This window comes from Benincasa hispida, chromosome 1 (genome assembly GCF_027475165.1).
Source record: "Benincasa hispida cultivar pf3 chromosome 1, pf3_genome.v1.1, whole genome shotgun sequence".
NCBI classification, from domain to species: Eukaryota; Viridiplantae; Streptophyta; class Magnoliopsida; order Cucurbitales; family Cucurbitaceae; genus Benincasa; species Benincasa hispida.
In genome coordinates this window covers 55165497-55188500 of record NC_143478.1, presented here as the reverse complement: position 1 = coordinate 55188500, position 23004 = coordinate 55165497, and the positions used below count along the sequence as shown (strand labels likewise).

The 23004-nt window shown below is 39.3% G+C and overlaps 2 protein-coding genes across 2 annotated transcripts; both read right to left on the bottom strand.

Moving 5' to 3' along the window:
• Positions 1-19057: 19057 nt before the first annotated feature.
• Positions 19058-21096, bottom strand: LOC150038556 (uncharacterized). Its single transcript, XM_090313586.1, has 3 exons — positions 20998-21096; positions 20340-20497; positions 19058-19697 (listed from the first exon to the last, which is right to left on the bottom strand). Exons 1-3 carry the CDS (start codon positions 21094-21096, stop codon positions 19058-19060), a joined length of 897 nt encoding a protein of 298 aa, XP_090169712.1.
• A 734-nt stretch (positions 21097-21830) lies between these two features.
• On the bottom strand, positions 21831-22741 carry LOC120077859 (uncharacterized). The gene is made up of 2 exons (XM_039031942.1): positions 22466-22741; positions 21831-22358 (listed from the first exon to the last, which is right to left on the bottom strand). The coding sequence occupies exons 1-2, from the start codon at positions 22739-22741 to the stop codon at positions 21831-21833; spliced, it is 804 nt and encodes a 267-aa protein (XP_038887870.1).
• Between the last annotated feature and the right edge of the window lie 263 nt (positions 22742-23004).

Sequence of the window (23004 nt, the reverse complement as noted above, 5' to 3'; positions counted from 1 at the left end):
CATACTGTTGGAGCTTCAAGCTACAGGTCCATCCCGTCCCCTTTATAGCTCATTGAATTCAAGTTGAAATCAGTTTTTGGGTCAGTTTGAAGTGTTTAAATTGACAAGAGGGAGTTTGATTATATATTATATGATTAAACTGATTCAATTATATATGATATAGTTGACATAATGTATGAGATACATTAATTGGAGGAAAAAGATGTAAATATGATTTATATCAAGTAAAGGAGAAAAGGACTATGGTTTGAATGTTGCATATAATGTGATATTAAAACTATAGATTATAAAGATAATCTGAGAAGTTAGTTATTATATTTATTTATAATTAAAACAATTATGAGATAATTGCTGGTGGTTTCTCCTTAACCGTGTGTGAAAGTGGGAGGTTTTATTCAGTTTTCATAACAGAAGGATAAAATGAAAAATATTTTCATTTTGGAAGAGTATCGAAGAATCACTTCATTAGAGTACACTGCCTATCGTTTAGCTCACGAGAGACTACACAAGAGCTTCAAGTGTTTGTCTAAACGATCGTTTACATGCACTGTTGTCTAAACAATCGTGTAAACAATCTCATTTTACTCAACGATCAAGCACAAGTCTATATGATAGACTTTATATTCTCTAACTTTCTTGGTCGTTGAGTTCGATCGTTGTGCCCTCCTTTCCTTTACCAAATCCAACAGAGCCCACACCTTCTGGATTCTCACTCCAAGAATACCAAGGTCACTAAGTGGTGGTGTCCAAGAGGCTGCCTGTCGTGTGCTAAACGATAGCGAGATATTTGGGTAGACAATTGGATTGGCATTCTAAGTGACAGCGAGAGGTGCTGGTCAAAGAATCCACGAGAGCGAGAGAAAGTTAGAAGAAGAGTTCTTCAAAAGGTATGTCTCTCATTCCTTTGTATTTAATTTATGAAAGCATGCCGTAATTTGTTCTGAAATGCATAACTAGTTTATATGTTTGTGAATGCTTGTAATTCTGTCATAATGAATTTGAAACTATCTTGCTTCTGCTTATAGGTTCTCTTTGATAAGAGTTCCTTAAAAATTACCATTTGACCTTTGGGTTACCTCTAACTCCTTAAATACCAGTGCTTCTTTACTCGTCAAACAATCTACTTACCATGTTTATGGTCTACCCAATATATAGAAACTTCTCTCGGGCCAATGAGAGGGTAGAGCCATTTTTTCAATGAGATTGCTATATGACCTTGAGACACCACTTAATGGAACACTCATCTACTTACTTAAAGAAGAGAATGAGCGAATTCCATCTTGTATGATTATGTTCCTAGCTCCCCACTCGGTCTTGTTCCCAAAATTGTATGCATATTGAGTCGAAGTACTGGCCACCCTCACCCATACAAATCAAAGGACAATCCCTCGTGAACAGGAGTTCATAATATACTCAGGATTAAGACTAACTTGCCTAGGTCGTCCTATTGAAATAGGAACCTAACTAATTAACTCTGTTACATCTAGTGGTTACTATTTCGCAGTCCGGTCTTATACAAACTCATTGCAAAGGATACCACCACTCGTATGTCACCTACCGAACACGTTGGATCATTGCATTTGGTTCATATACAAAGTGGGCTAAATCCATAGTGTCACAAGCATAAGATACCCAGCTTTATCCCTATACTATAGACCCTTTAGGCTGTATCTTGAACATTGATCCCTGCATATCTCCACATACAGTTCAAGACTCATAAGGCAGCCTTGGATGTTAGTTTATTGGATTTAGGGTTATTAAGTCAAAATAGAAAACAAAACAATAACATTTATTAAATTAATATCTATAACTCATTATTGATGATGTTCAATTAATAACAGTTACTATCTACGAGTTTTAAGGCATAAAACCCAAAAATGATTGGTCTTCCAAACGTCAGAACTAGGAAGGGGTTATATGTGAAGAATGCCAAGCAGGGAAGCAAGCGAGAGTGCCTCATAAACAGTTACCAGTAACTGTGACAGATCGCAACCTCGAATGATTCATGTAGACCTTGTTGGGAATGTCTTTCTGTTTATCAGTAAACTATTATTGAGTATCTTATTTCAATAAAGTTGTTGATTTTGCATTCTATTATGAAAATCCAATAAACATATCCATGGCTATAGTATGAATACTTTAACATTATTTGGTGATATAAACAGGATCAAGTTAATAGTATATAGCCTAAATGGTCTATAAGTATATGGATGAAATTGGGTATCTCATCCTAGTAACACTATTGAATATGACCCATTTTGTATAGGTAATACAAATGATGTGATCCATACATCATTCATGTAGGGACATGTGATTGGGGACATCATCTGCAATGAGTTTGCATATAGACTGGACCACGAAATAGTCATTTTTCTTTATAACGACCGTTTACTGTTAAAACTGACTATTTCATATTAAAGTGACCTAGGATAACTCGATCTTAATTCTGAGCTAGCTATGAACTCTTATTTATTCGGGATTATCTTTTGATCTGCATGGGTGAGAGTAGTCTAACAGCACTGATCAATAAGCCTTCCATTTTGGGGATAAGACGAGATGAATAGCTGGGGACATAGCCCTGAAAGATGGAATTCACTCCTACCCATTTTAGGGTTAGCAGATGGGTTGTTCTCTTAAGTGCTGATTCCAGGTCTTGAACAATCGTGGCTCTCCTTCTCATGATAGAGAGGGACATGATTCATAAGTGGTATTATGAATCAAATTGTTCATTAGAGGGTCAGTGAGAACATAAGGAACAAGATGCATTTACAGAGGTAAAACGGTAATTTTGACCCAATTGTAATTACGAACGACCTTGAAGGATCGACTTACTTATTATGGTTTACATGGACAGAAATATATCTATAATGAGGAGAGTGCAATTATCAAGCTATAGTGGTGTGTCTTGATAGTTAATGAATAGTAATTAATTCGATTAAAGAGTTGAACGAATTAATTACAGATCGTTAGAGCTTATGATATGTAGATCCATTAGGTCCCTCTACTAGCTCATAAATTGGAATACAAAATTGAGTATTGAATTGGATGAACTTTGGAATTAAAGTTATGAATTTGAAATGTTCAAATTTAGTTATTAGGGTTTTCGATTGGTTGTATTTGCTACAATTAAAACCGTTTAATTTAGTTGAAATTAAACGAAATTGACGAATCAATTAATATTTAAATTATGATTTAAATATGAAATTGAATTATATTGGTAGAATTGGTGTTTTATAAATTTAATATTAAGATATGAAATTAGTTTTCTTTTAATTAAAAGGTTTAATTTAAAACAAAAATTAGTTTTATTTAAATTAATTGTTTTGAATTAATTTTATAAGAACTAATTTTTAAATAAAATGGTTTTATTTAAAAAACAATTTTATTTGAAAATTGTTTTTCAATGGAAAAACCCACTAACCAAACCTATGGTGGTTTATCACCTAATTCCACCATCTTCATCAATTCTCCAAATAGGAGTTGCCCTCCATGTAGCCTTACTTTTGCTGCATGATTTTAGAGTTTAAATTGAACCTCCATGTAGAGAGTTTGGGTGGAATTTTGAGATTTTTGATACTGAACTGCTGCAAGGTTGAAAACTCTCTCAAACCATCAAAAATCATCCCAAATTTAGCTTGATTTGAGTGTTTCCACCACACATTCCTTCTTGAGCTTTATAGAGAAGATCTTGGTGGTGGTCTTGTTTAAGTTTCAAGCTCAATCTTGAAGTGATTCTGTTGAATTCGTGGATTAAATCTTCAAAGGTAAGTTTTACTCCAAACCCTCTTTGAACTTCTTTTGAATAGCATGTTTAAAACTCAAATTAAGAGTAGTTAAAGTGCTTATTGATTCTGATTTATTCCGCTGCATGTTAGATTATTCCTTTAGACCTTATGAGACCCATGTAAGTAAAAAGCCCTAAAGGGAAAATATATGTCATGGTCTGTGTTGATGACTTTTTTCCGATACACGTGGGTTAAATTCATACGTAATCAGAGAAAAGCCTGAGTCGTTTCAAGTGCTCAAGAGTCTCTGTCTCAAACTACAAATGGAAAAATAGTTGAACATTGTCCATATTCACACTGATCATTGCTGAAAATTTGAAAATAGTCAATTTGCTGACTTTTTTCACATTGAAGGTATACATCATGAGTTCTTGCCCCCATCACACCTTAGCAGAATGGAGTTGTCGAATGAAAGAACTGAACCTTATAGGAGGTGGCTCGAGCTATGCTTCATGCTTATGACCTCCTAAATCATTTTTGGGTTGAAGCCTAGAATACTACCTGTCACGTACGTAATCAGATTGCCATTCGACCTGGTACTGATTGCACAAATTATGAAATTTGGAGCAGGAGGGGAAAACTAACATCAAATACTTTTATATTTTTGGTAGCCCGTGTTATAAACTAGCTTATCGAGATCCAAAGAAAAAATGGAATTCCAAAAGTGATAAAGGAATTTTTTGAATGAAATCAGATTCCCACGGAAGTGTGTGATCACCTTGCATTTTGAAAAAAATAATTTTATAAAACATAAAAACAGTGAACATAATCTCAGAAAATAGGATAAACATTCAAATAACCTTAAGCATGCTTCTAATGAAGAAGAAGATCATAAAGGGAAGAAGAAAAATCACCCTTGAAGATTCCTCTTTCTTCCCATTTTCATCTCCTTCGCCACCAACCAAACTTGAATCTCTCAACGAAAGAAGAAACCACTGCAAGAGCCTCCTCATTATGCTCTAGGAATCCAAGGAGCTAGATGTGTGGGTTCTAACACCTTGGAAGAGGAAATGAAAGATAGATGAATGTTCTTGAAAGAATAGAGAGAATTGCAGATTGGAGGCTAGATTTTCTTTTCAACAAATGAAAAACCATTACCCTAATGGATTATAATGATGTATTTATAGGGAGAAGGCAACCCCTTCTCCAAGTTTTTCCCATTTTCCATCATTTGTGAATTGATTAATTAACTATTAATTACTCACTTAACATGTAAATTAAATGACTATAAATCAAATCATATTTAATATATTGTTAATTAAATATCACATATTTATACTAGCCTCCATTCTCCATTATTTGTTTATTAATTAGTTAACTATTAATTAATCAATTAACATATGAACTAAACAACTGTATTATGAATCAAGTTTAATATAGGATTAATTCATTGACATATAAATATCACATATTTATATGCATAAGTTTCTTTATGAATTTAATTCATATAAATATAATATTAGAATTTCATTCAAATACATCTCTCTAATATTGTAATTCTATATGAATTTAATATTTGAATCCCATTCAAATGCATCTCTCTTATGTAGTTCGGATTATAGATCATATCTATAATTAACCATATTCTATAATGTATCACAATACACTATCTATTAATCATATTAATATAAAATTCCTTTAAGTAATTTGTACAATTCAAATCATTCCTCATTACTATCCTTAGCGAGCTAACAAGGAGACCTTATGGACCCGCAGATTAGAAGCTCTCCAATGATACGAGGGTAATTAATTAAACTCTTTAATTAAATTAATCAATATTCATTAACTATCGATCACTCATTAAAAACCGATATTTGTACTATTTACACTGCAGATATATTTTTGTGTCCATGGATATAACCAATCTATAGTGAGTCGACCTTGAAGGAACTCTTAATCAAGAGTGGTTATGAGCGGAAGCGGATCTTTCCGATTTCATTGTGATAGAATTACTAAACATACATTCTAACAAATAGATATGCATTGTAACACTAATTACTGGCATGCTTTAACAAATAAAATACAAAAGACTAAGAGACTTATCAGTTGAAGACAATCTTCAATTAAACTCAGTCCAGTGGAAGCGGGATGAACCTTTACAAGACCTAATCCAATGCATAACCTAAGGTGGGATTTACTATGTGCAAACCATATGACATATATATAAATATACATCTCATGTATTAAACCAAAGATTCATGGACTGGGATAAACCTTTACAAAATCGAAATGAAATAAATCTATCTATTACATTTTTCATCAAGCAAACCGATTCACAGGTGAATCGGGTCTTGAACCACCGGGTGAAGCTCCATCGTTTAGTAAACACTGCAGGTAAACGATTGCTTAGCACACATTAGACAATAGCGCGAAAATGCTAAATGATCGCTTAGACAACAACGAGGTTGCGAAGCCTGATTGTCTAGACGATCGCTTAACATGTGAAGAGGTAAACGATTTACCGTGCGATTTACTCCACAATTCTTTAGTCAGGTACTAAGCCATAAAGCTTACTGAGCTAAACGATCGTCTAGTGCGCGCGTGCATTAAACGACTCCCGAGCATCTGAAGCGATCGCCTACCCCATCGCCTACATGATCCGATCAACTCTTGATCGTCTTCTTCCTCGAAGAATAGCAACCCTTGCTCCAAACTTCTTCACGAGCGACTCAAAACTCAAACTGACTTTGAATTAAAGACTCGATAACAATTAATTATGCCCAAAAACGCACAGGCCTTTACAATAAACCGGAAATGTAAAAGAATTAATCAAACCGAGGTTTCATACCAGAAAACTCCATTAATCTGCACATCCACAAATGAATTTAACAATTAAACAGAGAGTAAATATGGTGCAATTCTTTGCATCAATGAAATTAGAATATCAGAAACATGGCTCTGATACCAATTGAAGAAACTCTTAAACAAGAGTGCCTATGAGCAGAAGCATATCTTTCCGATTTCATTGTAACAAAATTACCAAACATACATTCTAACAAATAGATATGCATTGTAACACTAATTAGTAGCATGCTTTAACAAATAAAATAAAAAAGACTGAAAGACTTACCAGTTAGTAGTCCCCTAGCAACACCACGGTCGTCTACACGAATAGCAACGCATGAACAAACAGCAACCAGGGACGACACCACCACTCGAAGCCCTCGGTATTCTCGGAGTGAAAATCCAAAGACTTTGATGGAATTGGTAGAGGGGAGGAGGAAAAGCGATCGTGTTGAATGAAAAAGCAAGTGGGAGATAGTAGAAGACTATCGTATATTTAGGTGCTCATCATTTAGAAAAAGGTACACGTTCGTGTAGGTTTAACAAAGTGATCGTCTATCAAATGGTAAGCGATCGTTTAGGTCTACTCGGTGCATTAAGCGATCGTATAGAAAACGTAAGCGATCATTTCAAAATCATGGGTGATCGTTTAGTGCACAAGTGTGTGATCATTTAGGAAGACGGGCACTATCATATAGGCTCTCAATGCTATGTGATCGTATACTTTCACACCGTGAGCGATTTTTCTGCGTGTCTTACAAAATGAAACAATTTTCATTTTATTCTTCAGTTACAATAACTGAATTCGAACTTCTCACTTTCGCACGATTCCGGAGAAATACTCGACCAATTATCTTATAACCACCTAATTAATTAAATAATGAATATAATCATATTATACTCTTAACCTATAGTTTGATATCATATATCTACTATAGTGTTTTCTCCTCTACTTGATATAAATCATATTTATATCCAACTTTCTCCAAAATAATATATCTCATACATTTAGTCAATCATATCATATATAATTAACCAATTAAATTATATCATATATAATTAAACTCCCTCTTGACAATTTGAACATTTCAAACAGAACCAAAAACTAATTCCCAACTTTATCCAAGCTACCAAGGGGACGTTATGGACCTATGGCTCGAAGCTCCAACGGTACGTGAATAGCTGACTAAACTCTTTAGCCACGAGATCCACCATCCGTTAACTACTAAGAATTCCACTAAAGATCAACAACTGAACTCTTCTTACCACATATATATTTCTGTGTCAATCGGATATAACCAATCATAAGTATGATAACCCTTCACAAATGCTCGTAAGTACAGCTGGGCCAAATTATTTTTTTCCCCTGTAGTTACATCTCACTCCTTAAGTACCACTAATCCCTCTAATGAATAATACAACATAGTCCAACTATGTGTGAACACCTCTCGGGCCAAGAGAAGGTGTGTGGCGCCACATCGTTCAAGCCTTGGAATCAGCCCTTAAGTATCTACTTACCTCTACTTCGGCGAAGGGGTGAATTCCATCTTGTGTAGCTGAGTTCCCAGCTCCCATTCGCACCCATGCAAATCAAAAGACTGCCCTTAATGGCAGAAGTTCCCAACTCAGTCAGGACTGAGGTCATGTTACCTATGGTCATCCTAGTGAAGTGAAGTCTCTGTCATGAATGGTGTTATATAACGAGACATTAACACTTCGTGGTCAGGTCTTATACAAATTCTATGTATAGGATGCCCCCACTCGTATGTCCCCTACACGAATGATCAGAATCAAACCATTTGTGATAAGTTAACTATTCCATAAAGCGGACTGCATTCGTAGCATTACCAGGATAAGGTTTCCCTTTTATATCCATATACTACAAACTATTTTGGTTATCCCTTAAGACATGGTCCACTTGTATGTCACCACATCCATGCTTAAGGTACATAAAGATAACTAGGGATTTTAGGTTTATTGGTTTGTCTTAAAGCAAATAAACATCAAATTGAGAATAATCAATAAGTGAAGTAGAATATCATATATTATACATCATAAGCGTTCGTACAAACTGTTTACAAACTACAGGACACGAGACTTTAAGGCATCAACCACAACAAACCCTTCACAAATTGCTCATAAGTACAGCTAGGTCAAAAAGCATTTTACCTCTATAGTTACATGTAACACCTTAAGTACCATTGATTCCTCTAAGGAATAGATAGTTTATAGTCCAACTATAAACTAACACCACTCAGATCAGTGAGAGGTTGAGGCCTAATTGTTTAAGACCCAGAATCAGTTGCTAAAGGGAGAAATTTATCTACTTTTCCTATAATCGAGAATAAGTGAGTTCCTTCTTGTGTAGGTGTGTTCCCAGCTCCCTACTCGGACAAATCCCCAAAATGGTAGGCTTGTTGAGTTGGCTAACTTGGCCACTCCCATCCATACAGATCAAAGGATTGCCTTCATAGACAGGAGTTCGCAACTCACTCAGGATTAATATCAAGTCACCTATGTTCATCCTAGTGAAATGTTGTTTTCTTCAAGTAATAGTGCTATAAAAAAAAACCAATCATTTTACAGTCCAGTCTTGTATAAACTCTTTATACAGGATACTCCTACTCACATGTATCCACATAAATAATATGGCTTATATTGTCTGTAACATTTAAAACTCATGCAACAATTACAAAGTGGGCCGTAGTATTACCAGGATAAGGCACCCAACCTTATCCATTTAATGCAGACCTTTTAGGTTACAACTTCAACATGATCCATTTGTATGTCTACCTGTATTGATAATTTGTAGAAATACAAGTTATTTATACTACCTTATCTAGATATTGCGGCCAAAAGATAGTAAATATGCGTCAATTGTATGAAAATTAGTTTCGAAATACAATAATTATGAATTATTACAATTACACCCACTAACATTTTTAAGATGGAAGAAAAGGAGAGTTTACTCTGTTTTGTAGGATACCAAGTCACCGCTTGCGCTCAAGGCTCAAGAAGAACTAATCAATGCATCATTGTCACATTGTGCACGTCAATCAACAATGAAGAGACGATTAATGCAATGTCGGCGCAATGCGATAGTCGATCCAGAGCTGACTTTCAACCGCATACGGTAATAAATCAAACACCACATGCTAACTCACAATCGAAAGATGCAGTTGAGCAACACAAAAGCAGAGGATGGAGACACGTGTACAACTAACGGTTGTGCAGAATTGACAGTCTGATTGTATAACAGAAGGAATAATATCCCTCTATCTTCGAAATTTTCATAACAACAAGTGGGGACACAAGGCCAGAGTCAAAGATCCTCACCTATAAATACCCCATAGATTTCAAAAGAAATCTTATGCTACTGGATACGGGGCTAATTGCTGCTAAAGTGTTGAAAGAAAAGACTGAGCTGGGTGCTTAACTGAAGAAATCTGGTAAGAAGACGAGACAAGGCCGAGAGGTGAGTCTCAGTTCTATTCTGCCGAATACCCGCCGAGAAGCTCTGTGCTAAGAACCCTGCTACCGGTTGAGCAAGCCTGAGAGGGAAGCTCATCAATCCATCTGATCCATTGAATCCAGCAAGTAGATCTCTACCCAAATCGGTGTCAAGAAGTTAGCGCTTGTTTGTATCTATTCTATCTCTTTTCATCATTGTATTTCACTTTCTTTATCTCTTCATTCACACACCATGTATCAAATGCTTAATAGATATATTAAATGTTTCGATTGCTTTCATATTCCATTTTCTGTCTACTTCCGTTCCTCCGTGAATCACTTTCTCCATGATGTCTTCTTAATCCCCTGGTAATTAATATGAATTAAACGAGTACTTAACTTGTGTTAAAGAGATAACTGCATTTAGCTAAAGCATGCTAGACGACATCTTCACCTGTGAGAGCAGAAGTGAAGATACCATTCTAATCAATCAAGAGAAGGTTAGAAGAATGCGTTAACTAAAGCGAGTAGTACTTACAGACATGGAAGCAACCTTGCGTTCATTACGTTCATCTCTGATTCACCACAGACATGTGGGAGCACGGTCAATCACTGAAAGGTGTACACCAAGAGAAAAGCGGAACCGTACTTATAACTTTGACGCAATTAAGAAACTTGTGCTATTTATATTAGTTATCTTTCTCTTTCTGTTTGTACATAAGACTTGCCGCCACATTCCATGTTCTTTGGATGACCTTCATAGCCAACCTGAACCCCAACATCTTGTAACATGAAGCTTGTATCTTGTATCATCTAGCTTAGGTTTACTGTACCTGTTTTATTATCGCATTTTACTGCTTTCCTTTAATTTACCGCAATTTTATATACTTGTACAAAACACTATTTAAAGATTGAAAAAAAACCTGGTCGCATATACCACGAACATACCACAATAACCTCAAACAATCCCTGTGTTCGACGTCGGATCACACCGAGAAACTTGCAGTGGAATTACACTTGGTTCCAACGTAAGGAAACTTGTGACAATGCATGGCATACTACAAGAACATTCATAATTAACGCATATCTAGAAGTAGTATCGTATATTTGCATCAATGCATTGTTTAAGAAAAAAAGTTTGTGTTAACAAGTTTATGGCGTCGTTTTCGGGGATTGGGTAACGGTTTATTGTTTGAGTGTGTTTTTGGTATTTTGCAGGACAGATCTCTTTGTACTGGCTATTTAACACAGATAGCAGTTTGACGGCTTGTGAGTGTTGGAGTGATCTAGTGATTCTAAGAAGACCCAGAGATCAAGAGTACTATTCGCACAAGAGTTCATCAGGGCCAAAGTAATTGGTGAAGAAGTATGGCTAATGAAGATATGGCACCGATAGGAAACCAAATGAGAAATTTACCAGTGCAAGATCCAGTTTTCTTACTGTTGACCATAATACCCCTATGAGGGATTATGCGGTGCCAGATTTTTATAATTTCTCACCAGGAATTTCAAGACCTATGGTTGAAGGGAATGTAAGCTTTGAGATGAAACCTATTATGCTGCAGATGATTCAGAATGTGGGACAATTTGGAGGATTACAAGGTGAAAACCCACACGCTCATCTGACAAATTTTGTAGACATGTGCAGCGCATTCTCCAAGCCTAGTGTAACTCAAGAAGGACTTAAGCTATATCTATTTCCATACACATTGCTGGATGAAGCCAAGAGGTGAGCTCAAACACTAGATCCTGATGAAATTAATGAATGGGAGTAGTTGGTTGATAGGTTCATGAACAGATTCTTTCCTCCATCTGTCAACGCAAAGAGAAGGAGGGACGTTTTGAATTTCGAACAAAAGGGTTACGAAACCTTGAGCATTACCTGGATGCGATTCCGACAATTAGTGAAGAGCTGTCACACATCGGGATTCCTGATAGTATTTTGATGGAAACATTTTATAATGGCTTAGGTCAATCAACGCAAGCCGTTGCCGATGCCTCCGCAGAGGGAGGAGTAATGAATAAATCATATACTAAAGCAAAGAACATATTGGATCGTATCTCGCGACATTCTAATTTGTGGGTTGATACCAGACTCAAGGTAAGAGGTCGGGAACAAGAGAGAGTAGAAAGTGCTGATGTGTCAACCGATACAATGAGCACACTGGTAGAGAAAATGACCACAATGACCTCACTCCTTCATACGGTGGCTAACCAACAGATAAGTCTCTCTCAAGGATTAGCGCAAGTTAATGTAGTGACTCATGTGGCTGCAATTCCAGTAGAAGACTGCCCATGGAATCAACAATTTGTATATTCTGTCTGTGATGAATCGTTTGGCAACATTTATACCCTGGTTGGTGGGATCACCCAACTTCAAGTGGGGACAGGAATCACAACAAGGGGAGGCAGAGTTTCTATCAGAACAGTTACCAAGAGGGTAGAGGCAACCCTCCGATCTTCATTACTTCGGACTGTAACTCAGGTAATTCTCAAGATATACCACCCTGTGACCAACCGTTCTTATATTACACCTCTTGCAACACCTCGACTCTAGAGACATCGTTAAAACATTACATTGAAAAGAGCGAGGCATTGAGACAATCGTAAGCTGATTCCCTTAAGGAATTAGAAGAGCAGATAGATTAGCTTACAAGGGAATTAAAGAAGAAAGCGCCTGGTACACGTCACGGCAATTCAGGAACAAAGGGGCAGTGAGGTAAAGAACAATGTCACGCAGTGACATTGCGAAGTGGCAAAATAACAGCCTCTATGCCATCAGAACCAAATACGACAGCAGCACCAGTAGATCTAACGGTTGATGATGACCAATCAACTAATAGTGGAAAAAGTACCAGTTCAGACGCAAGTTCACCTACAAAAGATGAAGCTCTTCAAGATTTGAATTCTCAATCAGCGCAACCTCCAACTAATGATACACAACAAGCGCAGGACCTCACCAGACACCAAAGTGAACAAGAAATACAGCGCGATCCTCCACCTTTCCTGTCCAGGTTGAAAAAGAAAGATGATAGCAAGCAATTTCAAAGGTTTCTCGACGTTCTCCAACAACTACACATTAATATTCCCTTGATAGAAGCATTAGAGCAGATGTCGAGTTATGTAAAGTTTCTCAAGGATATTCTCGCCAATAAGAGAAAGATCGGGGAAAATGAAATGGTTGCGTTAACATATGAGTGCAACGCTTTGTTTAAAAACAACCTCCCCACTAAAATGAAGGAGCTTGGGACATTTACATTGCCTTGCACGATAGGAGGGAAGATGGTCGGGAATGTGTTGTGCAATTTAGGGGCAAGCATAAATCTGATGCCCTTGTCAATTTTTAAGAAGTTGGATATCGGCGAAGCAAGACCAACCACGATCACATTACAGCTGGCCGATAGATTGATAAAGCTTCTTGAGGGCAAGATAGAAGATCTCGTGCAAGTGGACAAGTTTATTTTCCCGACAGACTTTGTCATATTGGATTACGAAGTCGATAGAGAAATCCCTATCATCCTTGGTCGACCATTTCTTGCCACAGGGCGAGCATTGATCGATGTGCAGAAAGGAGAACTGACCATCAGGGTCGACGATCAAAAGGTAAAATTCAATGTATTCAATGCGTTGAAGTACCCAGGTGATATAGAAAACTACCAATATATCGAGGAACTGCGGGAAGGACATTGGCACGAACCCCTGAAGGAGCTAGAGGAAGAAAATTGTGAAATCGGTGCAATAGTGGAGGAGGACTGTGCCGCAATTCATGTGTAAGCAAATTTTGAACCACTCAAGTTGTCTGAACGAACTTGACAGCGCATTAAGCCATCTCTGGAAGAACCACCTGTGCTAGAGTTAAAGTCGTTGCCTGTGCACCTTAAGTATGCTTACTTAGGAAGTAATGACACGTTATCGGTTATCATTTCTACATTGCTGAGTAAGGAAAATGAAGATGCACTCATACAGATGCTAAAGAGTAACGTAAAGGCCTTAGGATGGACCTTGGCAGACATTCGAGGAATCAGTCCTTCATATTGTGTGCACAAGATTCGTCTGGAAGAAGGAAAGACTAGATTCGTAGAAAGGCAACGTCGCTTGAACCCTGCCATGAGGGAGGTCGTGAAGAAGGAAATAGTAAAGTGGTTGGACGCCGGTGTCATCTACCTGATATCTGATAGCAGCTGGGTGAGCCCAGTGCAGTGTGTTCCGAAGAAAGGGGGGATGACAGTCATCACTAATGACAAGAATGAATTGATTCCCACAAGGACGACTACGGGGTGGAGAATTTGTATGGATTATCGCAAGCTGAATTTGGCCACTAAAAAGGACCATTTCCCACTCCCGTTTATTAATCAGATGTTAGACAGACTTGTGGGGAATGAATTTTTCTGCTTTCTTGATGGCTATTCAGGGTATAACTAAATAGCAATTACGCCGGAGGACCATGACAAGACAACCTTTACGTGCCCATTTGGTACATTTGCATTCCGATGCATGCCATTTGGACTCTGCAATGCTCTAGGCGCTTTTTAACAATGCATGATGGCAATATTTTCAGATTACTTGGAGTCAGTCAAGGTATTCATGGATGATTTGTCAGTCTTTGGCAGTAATTATGAGTCCTGTTTGTCTAAACTTGAAAAGGTCTTGAAGAGATGCGTGGCAACGAATCTTGTTTTGAACTGGGAAAAATGCCACTTAATGGTGGAAGAAGGTATAGTTCTAGGTCATAAAATCTCTCAAGCAGGATTAAAAGTTGATCAAGCAAAGATTTCCAAGTTACCTCCACCAGTGAACGTAAAAACACTTAGGAGCTTCCTGGGACACGCTAGGTTTTATAGAAGATTCATTCGTAACTTCTCTTAGATCGCAAGGCCCCTAAGTGCACTCCTTGAAGCTGACCGAGAATACAATTTCGATGATGCGTGTACCAAAGCATTCAACACATTGAAAGATGCACTCATCTTCGCACCCATTTTGATTGCGCCAGATTGGACGCAACCATTTGCGTTGATGTGCGATGCTATCGATATACTGTGGGTGCAGTTTTAAGTCAACGCAAGGATAAGGTAATGCATCCTATTTATTATGCAAGTAAAACATTGAACGATGCATAGGAAAACTATACAACCACAGAGAAAGAAATGCTCGCAGTGGTATTTGTACTGGAGAAATTCTGACAATACTTAATCGGAACAATCGTTGTGGTGTATACGGTTCACTCTGCGATCAAGTATTTGATGACAAAGAAGGATGCAAAACCAAGTCTTATACGGTGGGTGTTCCTACTACAAGAATTTGACTTAGAGATTAAAGACCGGAAGGGCATCGAGAATCAAGTCGCGGATCATTTGTCAAGATCGGAGAATTGCGAGGTTCAAGATAAAGAAAAAGATATTGAGGAAAAATTCCCTGATGAGCTGCTGATGGCAGTGGGCATTAATGTTCCCTAGTATGCGGACATCGTGAACTTCATCAATTGCAGTCAAATACCAGATTTGGAGATGAGCTATACTCATCCCAAATCTGGAGACGAGCTAAATCCTCATTGCTAAAAGAGAGAAAATTTCAAAAGGCTTTGAGAGTTTGAAAGGAGTTTAAGACTTAGAGCTTGCACGCATTAGAAAGTAAACTTAATATTTTTTAGAGAAGTTCAAGCCTTGTTGATTTTTCTAACGCCTATTCTATGCTTATAGATTTCATATAGTTGATATCATTGAGGTTACGCCAAGCACAAGACTTAGAAAATATCTAAAGAACAAAAATCAGGTATGCCAAAGTTAAACGCAAGGAACAAAATGATAAGGAATTTCTCATTCATTTTCATAAACCCACATGAAGTAAACAAACAAGTCAAGCAGATACAAAAGAACAATTAAATCAATATAACCCAACACCCCAAAACTCTACTGTGTTGGCGCATCGTCTCTACGTTCTTCCTCAGGGTCTTCATCTATGAAGCGTAAGGGGTTTCTAAGATGAGCAAGCAGTGAAGGCAGAGCAAACATTCCAACTAAGACCTGATTGATGTATTGCATTGTGTAAATAAATTGGTCTTGCATCCCTCTTGTTTGCTGCCTTAGATAATCTCTTAGAACTCGATTCTGTTGTTGTAGACCTTCGATAGACACGGCCAGTGGTCTGAGCTGATCACTAACAAAAGTTTTCAACTCTTCTAAGTCTACGCTGCATTGAGGTGGTGTTGGTTCTTCACTTCTTCCAACTAGGTCTTCAAAATTTGCAGCATTGCTTGACCCTAGCCCAATTGGCTAAAAAATTATTGAAGGAGGCACAAAATTGGGAATTGGGCTTAATTGGGGTGAAGAAAGGGAATAAGGGATGTCCTGATCTATATGAGTTGGTTTTTGGTGTGTTTGATCAGGACTCCCTTCTGCCAAGGCCAATGGTGAGTCATGGAAAGTAAGATTGAAGGGTGGTTGTGCTTCTTCAGCTGGAAGTTTAGGCTCAGCTTCATGTTCTTCGTGCTCTAAAGCTTCATCACTATGTTCAACAATCTGGACGCGTCTTCTTTTGGGGGCGAGTTTGGATGGTCAAGGCTTAGGTCCCAGTTCCTTGGAAGGTAAGGTAGGTTGATGCGGCGAACCACGAAGTAGACGCCTTACTAACTTTATGTCTATCAAGCCATCGATATCTTCATGATCATCCCCCAGAGGGATACCTCCGTGTTCGCATAGTGCACAGATCAGCCATGGAAAATAGAGTTTCCCCCGTGGTTTAGTCTTGATGGCTTTGATCTGATCCCTTATAATTCTTCCAATGTCTAGAGGGATGCACTGCATGACGCAATAAGTAGTCAGGACGCGTTCTTTTGATAATGTCTCATCATGTATTGTAGGCATGATGCTCTGTTTGATCAAGTAATACCACAGATTCGCATCTGGAGTTAAATTCCTGGAAGCTAACATTTTTGCCCCGTTTCTCGATGTTTGCCATTTTCTTCCAGGTTTGGCTACCGTCTTTAACGCATCTTCTAATTGACTTTGCGTTGGTTGTTCCAAGATGCGATTTCCTTCCGCGTCCAGATTACTATCAATGTTGAACACTTCATTTATCTTGTCAGCTGAGAAGCGCACTAACACCCCATCAACAAAAGCTGTGTTCTTCTCCATATCAAACTCACTATTGTAGAACATGCGGTCGAGGTTGGGCCAGATGCGGGTGTGCCCAACGAGAATTGATTCCACCCCAATGCATTTATTGTCTCAGTTATGTAAATTGGCAGTGGGTGGCGTTCGGGGAAGAAACCCTTTTCTACGAGTATGTCACTAAATTGACGCTTTCTTCCCGAAGTCTTCTTAGGTAATGCGTCGGTTACCTTGCATTTTCCTGCCGCATACTCTTTTGCTTCCCTTGCCAGTTCTCTCAGTTCATTCTCCAATTCCCTTTGGAGATCAGTCTTCCTTTGCCCTTGCATTGCGGGCTGGTAGTTTTCCAATTCCTGCTCTAGTGTGTCGTGCCTTGAGCTGTTTTCATGCGTTGCACCCTCAGGTTCGGATGCAGATTACTCATCTTCTTCTTCCTCCAATATCAATCTTCTTTTTCTTGTTACTCTTTTTTATTTTAAAGGCCCTTCATTCGCGTCGGATGAGCGTGGTTGAGACGCGTCAGGGCCAATTTTTCCTTCTCTATTTTCTTCTTCCCTTTCTTCTTCTTCTAATTCCTCTTCAAACATCATTGCATACCGCTACGTTTCGTCTAACTCAAATGATGCGTTTGGTGGGTTTGAACGCATCACTTGCTCTTCCTCTTGACTTTGATTGAGGGATGCCAAGATCGTACCAAAAACCTCTTGCTTGTCTAATCGAGCCAATTCTGCCAACTCTTCAAGATTGCGCTCGATGCAGGACTGTCAGAGGGTGGTATGGGTGGAGTAAATGAAGGGGTGCCCACTGGGGTATGAGGCGTCCCAGAGGAAGATATGAGGATGGGCGAAGAAGGTGGTTGGCTCGACGTGTCTGATTCCACGGGATAAATGGTGGCCAAGGGCTCGATAGAAAGTGGAGGTGGTGGATGCACCGCTGGTAATGGTGCGTTGTGGGCATAGGCTTGGAGTGGATTATGCATTGCACCTACCATAGTGATGTTAGGGATGACTGGTGGTGGGGCAGGCTTGGTGTAGGGTTTGAAAGTGACCGTAGATGACGGACGTGTCCTTGGTTTTGTAGGTGTCTTGGCCCTTGGCTTGAGGGTATTTTTGGGTTTTGGTTGAGGGGTTTTAGGTTTAGGTTGAGGGATCTTGGCCGGAGGGGTAACGGTAGCTTTCGAGGCTTTGGAAGGGAGTTTCGTGGGGGCTGTGGAAGGTTTCGAAACGGACGGCCGCTGGGAAGAGGTAGCTCCACCGTGTGTAGGTTTGGTTTGCGCGAGGGTTTTGGTGGTTTTTCTAGGGATTGAGGGAGGAGAAATCGAAACAGAGGAAGAGAAGAAAGAGCTTACCGAAGAGTCATTCCCAAAGCTCATTGTCTAGTTCTGGCTATCTGAGGCGGACAACATGGTGGCCGGAGAAGCTCGAGCGAATCAAAAGCGAGTGAGACGGAGAGGTTCGGGTTTCTTTTTTACTTTCTTTTTGTTTTAGAGGGCTCGAGAGTGCAAATGAAGAAGTAGAAGAAGAGGACTTCGAATCGTTGGGCCTTTTTATAGGCAGAGGGAAGGTTAGTGGCTGACGTCAGACGGCGCCTGACGTCTGCAATAAATGTGAAGCTGAAGGGTCGTCTCGGTTATCTAAATAGTCGAGTGTTTTTTTGTTCTCGAGACGCATCCCTTCAACTGGGCCATGCGTTAGACTTGCGTTTAACGCGTCCGTTGTTCCAAATTCGATCATACACAACTTTTTAAAGAAAAACAAACAAGTTTCCAACTTTTGTAAAAGCAAAAACAAAGACGGTCAATCTAAAAATATCCAAACAAATAAATCAAAAAATTCAAACGCATCATAAAATACAAAATGCAAAAAGATAAGGGTAGGGGAAGCGTCCCTGGCATATATGGCATTGCAAACGTAAGGATACTTCGACGCAGGCTCAACTGGCTTCGCGTAGTGCGAGAGATGACTTCTGGCATTCCAGTCCATCTTCAAAGTAAGGCTTTACTCTTTGGCTGTTTACCTTGAATGCGTTGGTGCCATCTTCTTGTGTTATTTCCACAGCTCCATATGGGAAGATTGCTTTGATGATAAAAGGTCCTGACCACCTGGATTTTAGTTTTCTTGGAAACAAACACAGTCGTGAATTGAACAATAAAACTTTTTGGCCAACAAGTTCTTTCTTACTGATGCGTTGATCATACCAACGCTTTGTCTTTTCTTTGTACAACTTGCTGTTCTCGTATGCGTTCAATCGCCACTCCTCGAGCTCGTTGAGCTGAATTTTGCGTTGAGCGCCCGCGGCGTCCAAGTTCATGTTCAACTTCTTAACTGGCCAAAACGCCTTGTGCTCTAACTCTAAAGGTAAATGACAGGCTTTTCCAAATACAAGAGAGTATGGAGACATACCTATAGGAGTTTTGTAAGTAGTCCTGTAGGCTTTGAGCGCCTCATCCAGCCTCTGTGCCCAATCCTTTTGCGTTGCATTGGCAACTTTCTCCAGGATGGACTTGATTTCTCGATTTGATACTTTCGCTTGACCGTTTGTTTGTTGATTGTAGGCAGTGGCAATCTTATGCCTAACATTATATTTTGCAAGTTATTTGGAAATGATGCGATTAATAAAGGGTGTACCTTCGTCGCTTATCAGGGCTCTTGGCATTCCATAGCGTGTAAAGATGTTCCTGGTAAGAAACTTAGATACAGTGGACGCATCAATCCTAGCATAGGCCATTGCTTCTACCCACTTAGATACATAATCTACTATAAGCAGGATGTACTATTGGCCACAGGACAGGGGAAAAGGTCCCATAAAGTCTATGCCCTAAACATCAAATAACTCAACTTCAAGAATATTGTTCAAGGGCATTGCGTCCCTTGAAGAAATATTCCCAGTGCATTGGCAGGGGTCACATTTTCGAACAAACTCCCTCGCATCTTTAAAGAGGGTGGGCCAAAAGTATCCGCTTTGAAGGACCTTCGCTGCGGTTCTTGGTCCACCGAAATGCCCTCCATAAGAAGAGTCATGACACTCGGCTAAGATGCGTTGTGTCTCTTCCTCTGGGATGCATTGACGCATTATGTAGTCAGGGCCTTGTTTATATAGAAACGGTTCATCTAAAAAATAAAACTTGCTGTTATGAACTAACAGTTTCTTTTGCTGAGAGTTGAAGTTCCTAGGGAATTGCTTGGTGGTGAAATAATTGACTATGTCCACATACCAAGATTCCTTGCCTTCAACTCTAGACAGACTTTCATCAGGAAATGCGTCTTTGATTTCACTTTCTTGGGCTTGCATTTCTTGATTCTCTAGCCTAGACAGGTGGTCAGCCACCTGATTTTCTGTTCCCCTTCTGTCCTGGATATCACTATCAAACTCCTATACCAGCAGCACCCATCTTATCAATGTTGGCTTAGCGTCCATTTTGCTCATCAAGAATTTTATGGCCGAGTGGTCGGTGTATATGGTGGCTGACGCACCAACTAAGATCGAAACTTTTCAATACCAAACACTACAGCCAACATTTCTTTTTCAGTAGTGGTATAGTGTTCCTGAGAGTCATTTAACTTTTTGGACGCGTAGGAGATGGGATGTATCAAGTTACCCTTCTTCTGCCCTAACATTGTTCCTACTCCCACTTCACTCGCATCGTACATAAGGATAAAATGCTGCGTCCAATCCGGTGCTATCAGTACTAAGGCTATCGTCAACGCATACTTTAAAGTTTCAAATGCGTCAGTGTAGTCTTCATTAAAGTCATAAGGTCGGTTCGCCTCTAGTAATGCGCTTAGAGGTCGCGCAATCTGAGAGAATCCTCTAACGAACCGTCTATAGAAGCCAGCACGCCCTAGAAAACTTCGTAAAGTTTTAACATTTACAGGTAGGGGAAGTTTTGCTATGACATCTATTTTGGCTTCATCTACTTCCAAGCCAGCCTTAGATACTTTGTTACTCAAGAAAATTCCTTCAGTCACCATGAAGTGACATTTCTCCCAATTCAGCACCAAGTTTGTTTCCTCGCACCGAGCGAGGACGACTCCAAATTATCTAGGCATGACTGGAATGAGTCTCTAAAGACTGAAAAATCGTCCATGAAGACTTCAACAGTCTTTTCTAGGAAGTCAGAGAAGATAGCCATCATACATCATTGAAATGTTCCCGATGCGTTACACAGCCCAAAGGGCATGTGTCTGAATGCAAATGTTCCAAGGGACAAGTAAATGTAGTCTTCTTCTGATCTTCCAGATCTATCAGAATCTGGTTGTAACCAGAGTAACCATCGAGAAAGCAATAAAATTCTTTACCCGAAAGTATGTCAAGCATTTGATCGATAAAAGGAAGGGGGAAGTGGTCTTTCTTAGTTGCTGGGTTGAGCTTTCGGTAATCCATACAAATGCGACAGCCCGTGAAAGTTCTAGAGGGTATGAGTTTATTATTACTGTTGACTATCGCGGTCGTTCCCCCTTTCTTGGGGATGCATTGGACTGGACTTGCCCAGCTACTGTAGATATTGGATAAATAACTCCCACATCTAACCATTTTAAAATCTCTTTCTTAACCACTTCTTTCATTATGGGGTTAGCCTTCTTTGAGGCTCGATTTACCCCGAATTCCCTTCTTCAAGCTTAATCTTATGCATGCAATAAGATGGACTAATGCCACGGATATCTGCAAGCGTCCAGCCTATTGCATGCTTGTGCTTTTTCAACATCTACAAGAGAGATTGCTCATTAGGCTCTGTGAGATTTGCGAAAATGATCACAGGTAAAGTGTTGTTGGTTCCAAGGAATGCATATTTCAAGTGTCCAGGTAACTGTTTCAACTCGAGTTCTGGTGGTTCTTCAAGTGATGGACGCGTTGGATTTTTCCGCCGCTCACTCAGACTTGGCGGCTCTGATTCTTTAAGGTTTTCCTCCAATGCGAGGACCTCACATAAATGGGTCTCTTCTTCAGGCAACTCAATACTATTTAGTTGACAATCTTCACTATCTGAGAACTTTAATGCGTTGAGCACATTAAACTTCACCCCTTTATTGTCCACGCGCATAGCTAATTCACCTTTATGCACGTCAATTAAAACTTTCCCAGTAGCTAAGAATGGACATCCAAGGATAATTGGTACCTCCTTATCTGCTTCATAGTCTAAGATAATAAAGTCTGCTGGGAATATGAGATTGTCAACCATCACCAAAACGTCTTCAATCTTCCCTTCTGGGTACTTAATTGTTCTGTCAGCAAGCTGAAGAGTAACAGAAGTAGGTTGTGCTTCGAAAATTCCCAATTTCTTAAAAATTGAAAGTGGAATGAGATTAATTTGGCTCCAAGATCGCACAATGCATGACCCACATCCAATCCTCCTATCGAACAAGGAACTGTGAAGCTCCCAGGGTCCTTCTGCTTCTTTGGTAGATTGTTACTTACTAACGCATTACACTCCCGTGTTAGCGCTATTACTTCTTTCTCACTGACTCTTCTCTTCTTCGTCAAAATGTCCTTAAAAAATTTTACATATGTTGGCATCTGCTCCAAAGCTTCTTTCTCACCTTTATGCACGTCACTGATGTGCATCTGCATTAGAAGCTCAAGAAAGCGCTTGAATTGATGTTCATCATTCTTCTTCATCAAACGCCTAGAGAATGGTGCGTTCAGCGGCACCTCAGGCTTTTCCGCGTTAGACGTACTAGTTGCCAAATGGCTTGTGGTTTCGGGCGTTCATTCTTTCTGATCCATTGAACATGTAATGCGTTCTTTCAAAGGACTGCTGTTTCTTGGATTCATTCTTCTTTCTTCAAGAGCTCTTCCACTCCGCAACGTCACCGCATGACATTGCTCCTTCCCATTATTATTCCCAGGTGTTTCGGTATTGCTAGGTAGAACTCCAGGCT

Coding starts and splice junctions, on each gene's coding strand:
- LOC120077859 (XM_039031942.1), bottom strand. CDS start 22,741: ATGAAGAAGAATGATGAACATCAATTCAAGCGCTTTCTTGAGCTTCTA. Junction 22,359..22,465: donor GTTCGATAGGAGGATTGGAT/GTGGGTCATGCA, acceptor GTTACTCTTCAG/CTTGCTGACAGAACAATTAA.
- LOC150038556 (XM_090313586.1), bottom strand. CDS start 21,096: ATGGTGACTGAAGGAATTTTCTTGAGTAACAAAGTATCTAAGGCTGGC. Junction 20,498..20,997: donor TAGCAAAACTTCCCCTACCT/GTAAATGTTAAA, acceptor CTGCTGGTATAG/GAGTTTGATAGTGATATCCA. Junction 19,698..20,339: donor GTTGAAGGCAAGGAATCTTG/GTATGTGGACAT, acceptor ATATAATGTTAG/GCATAAGATTGCCACTGCCT.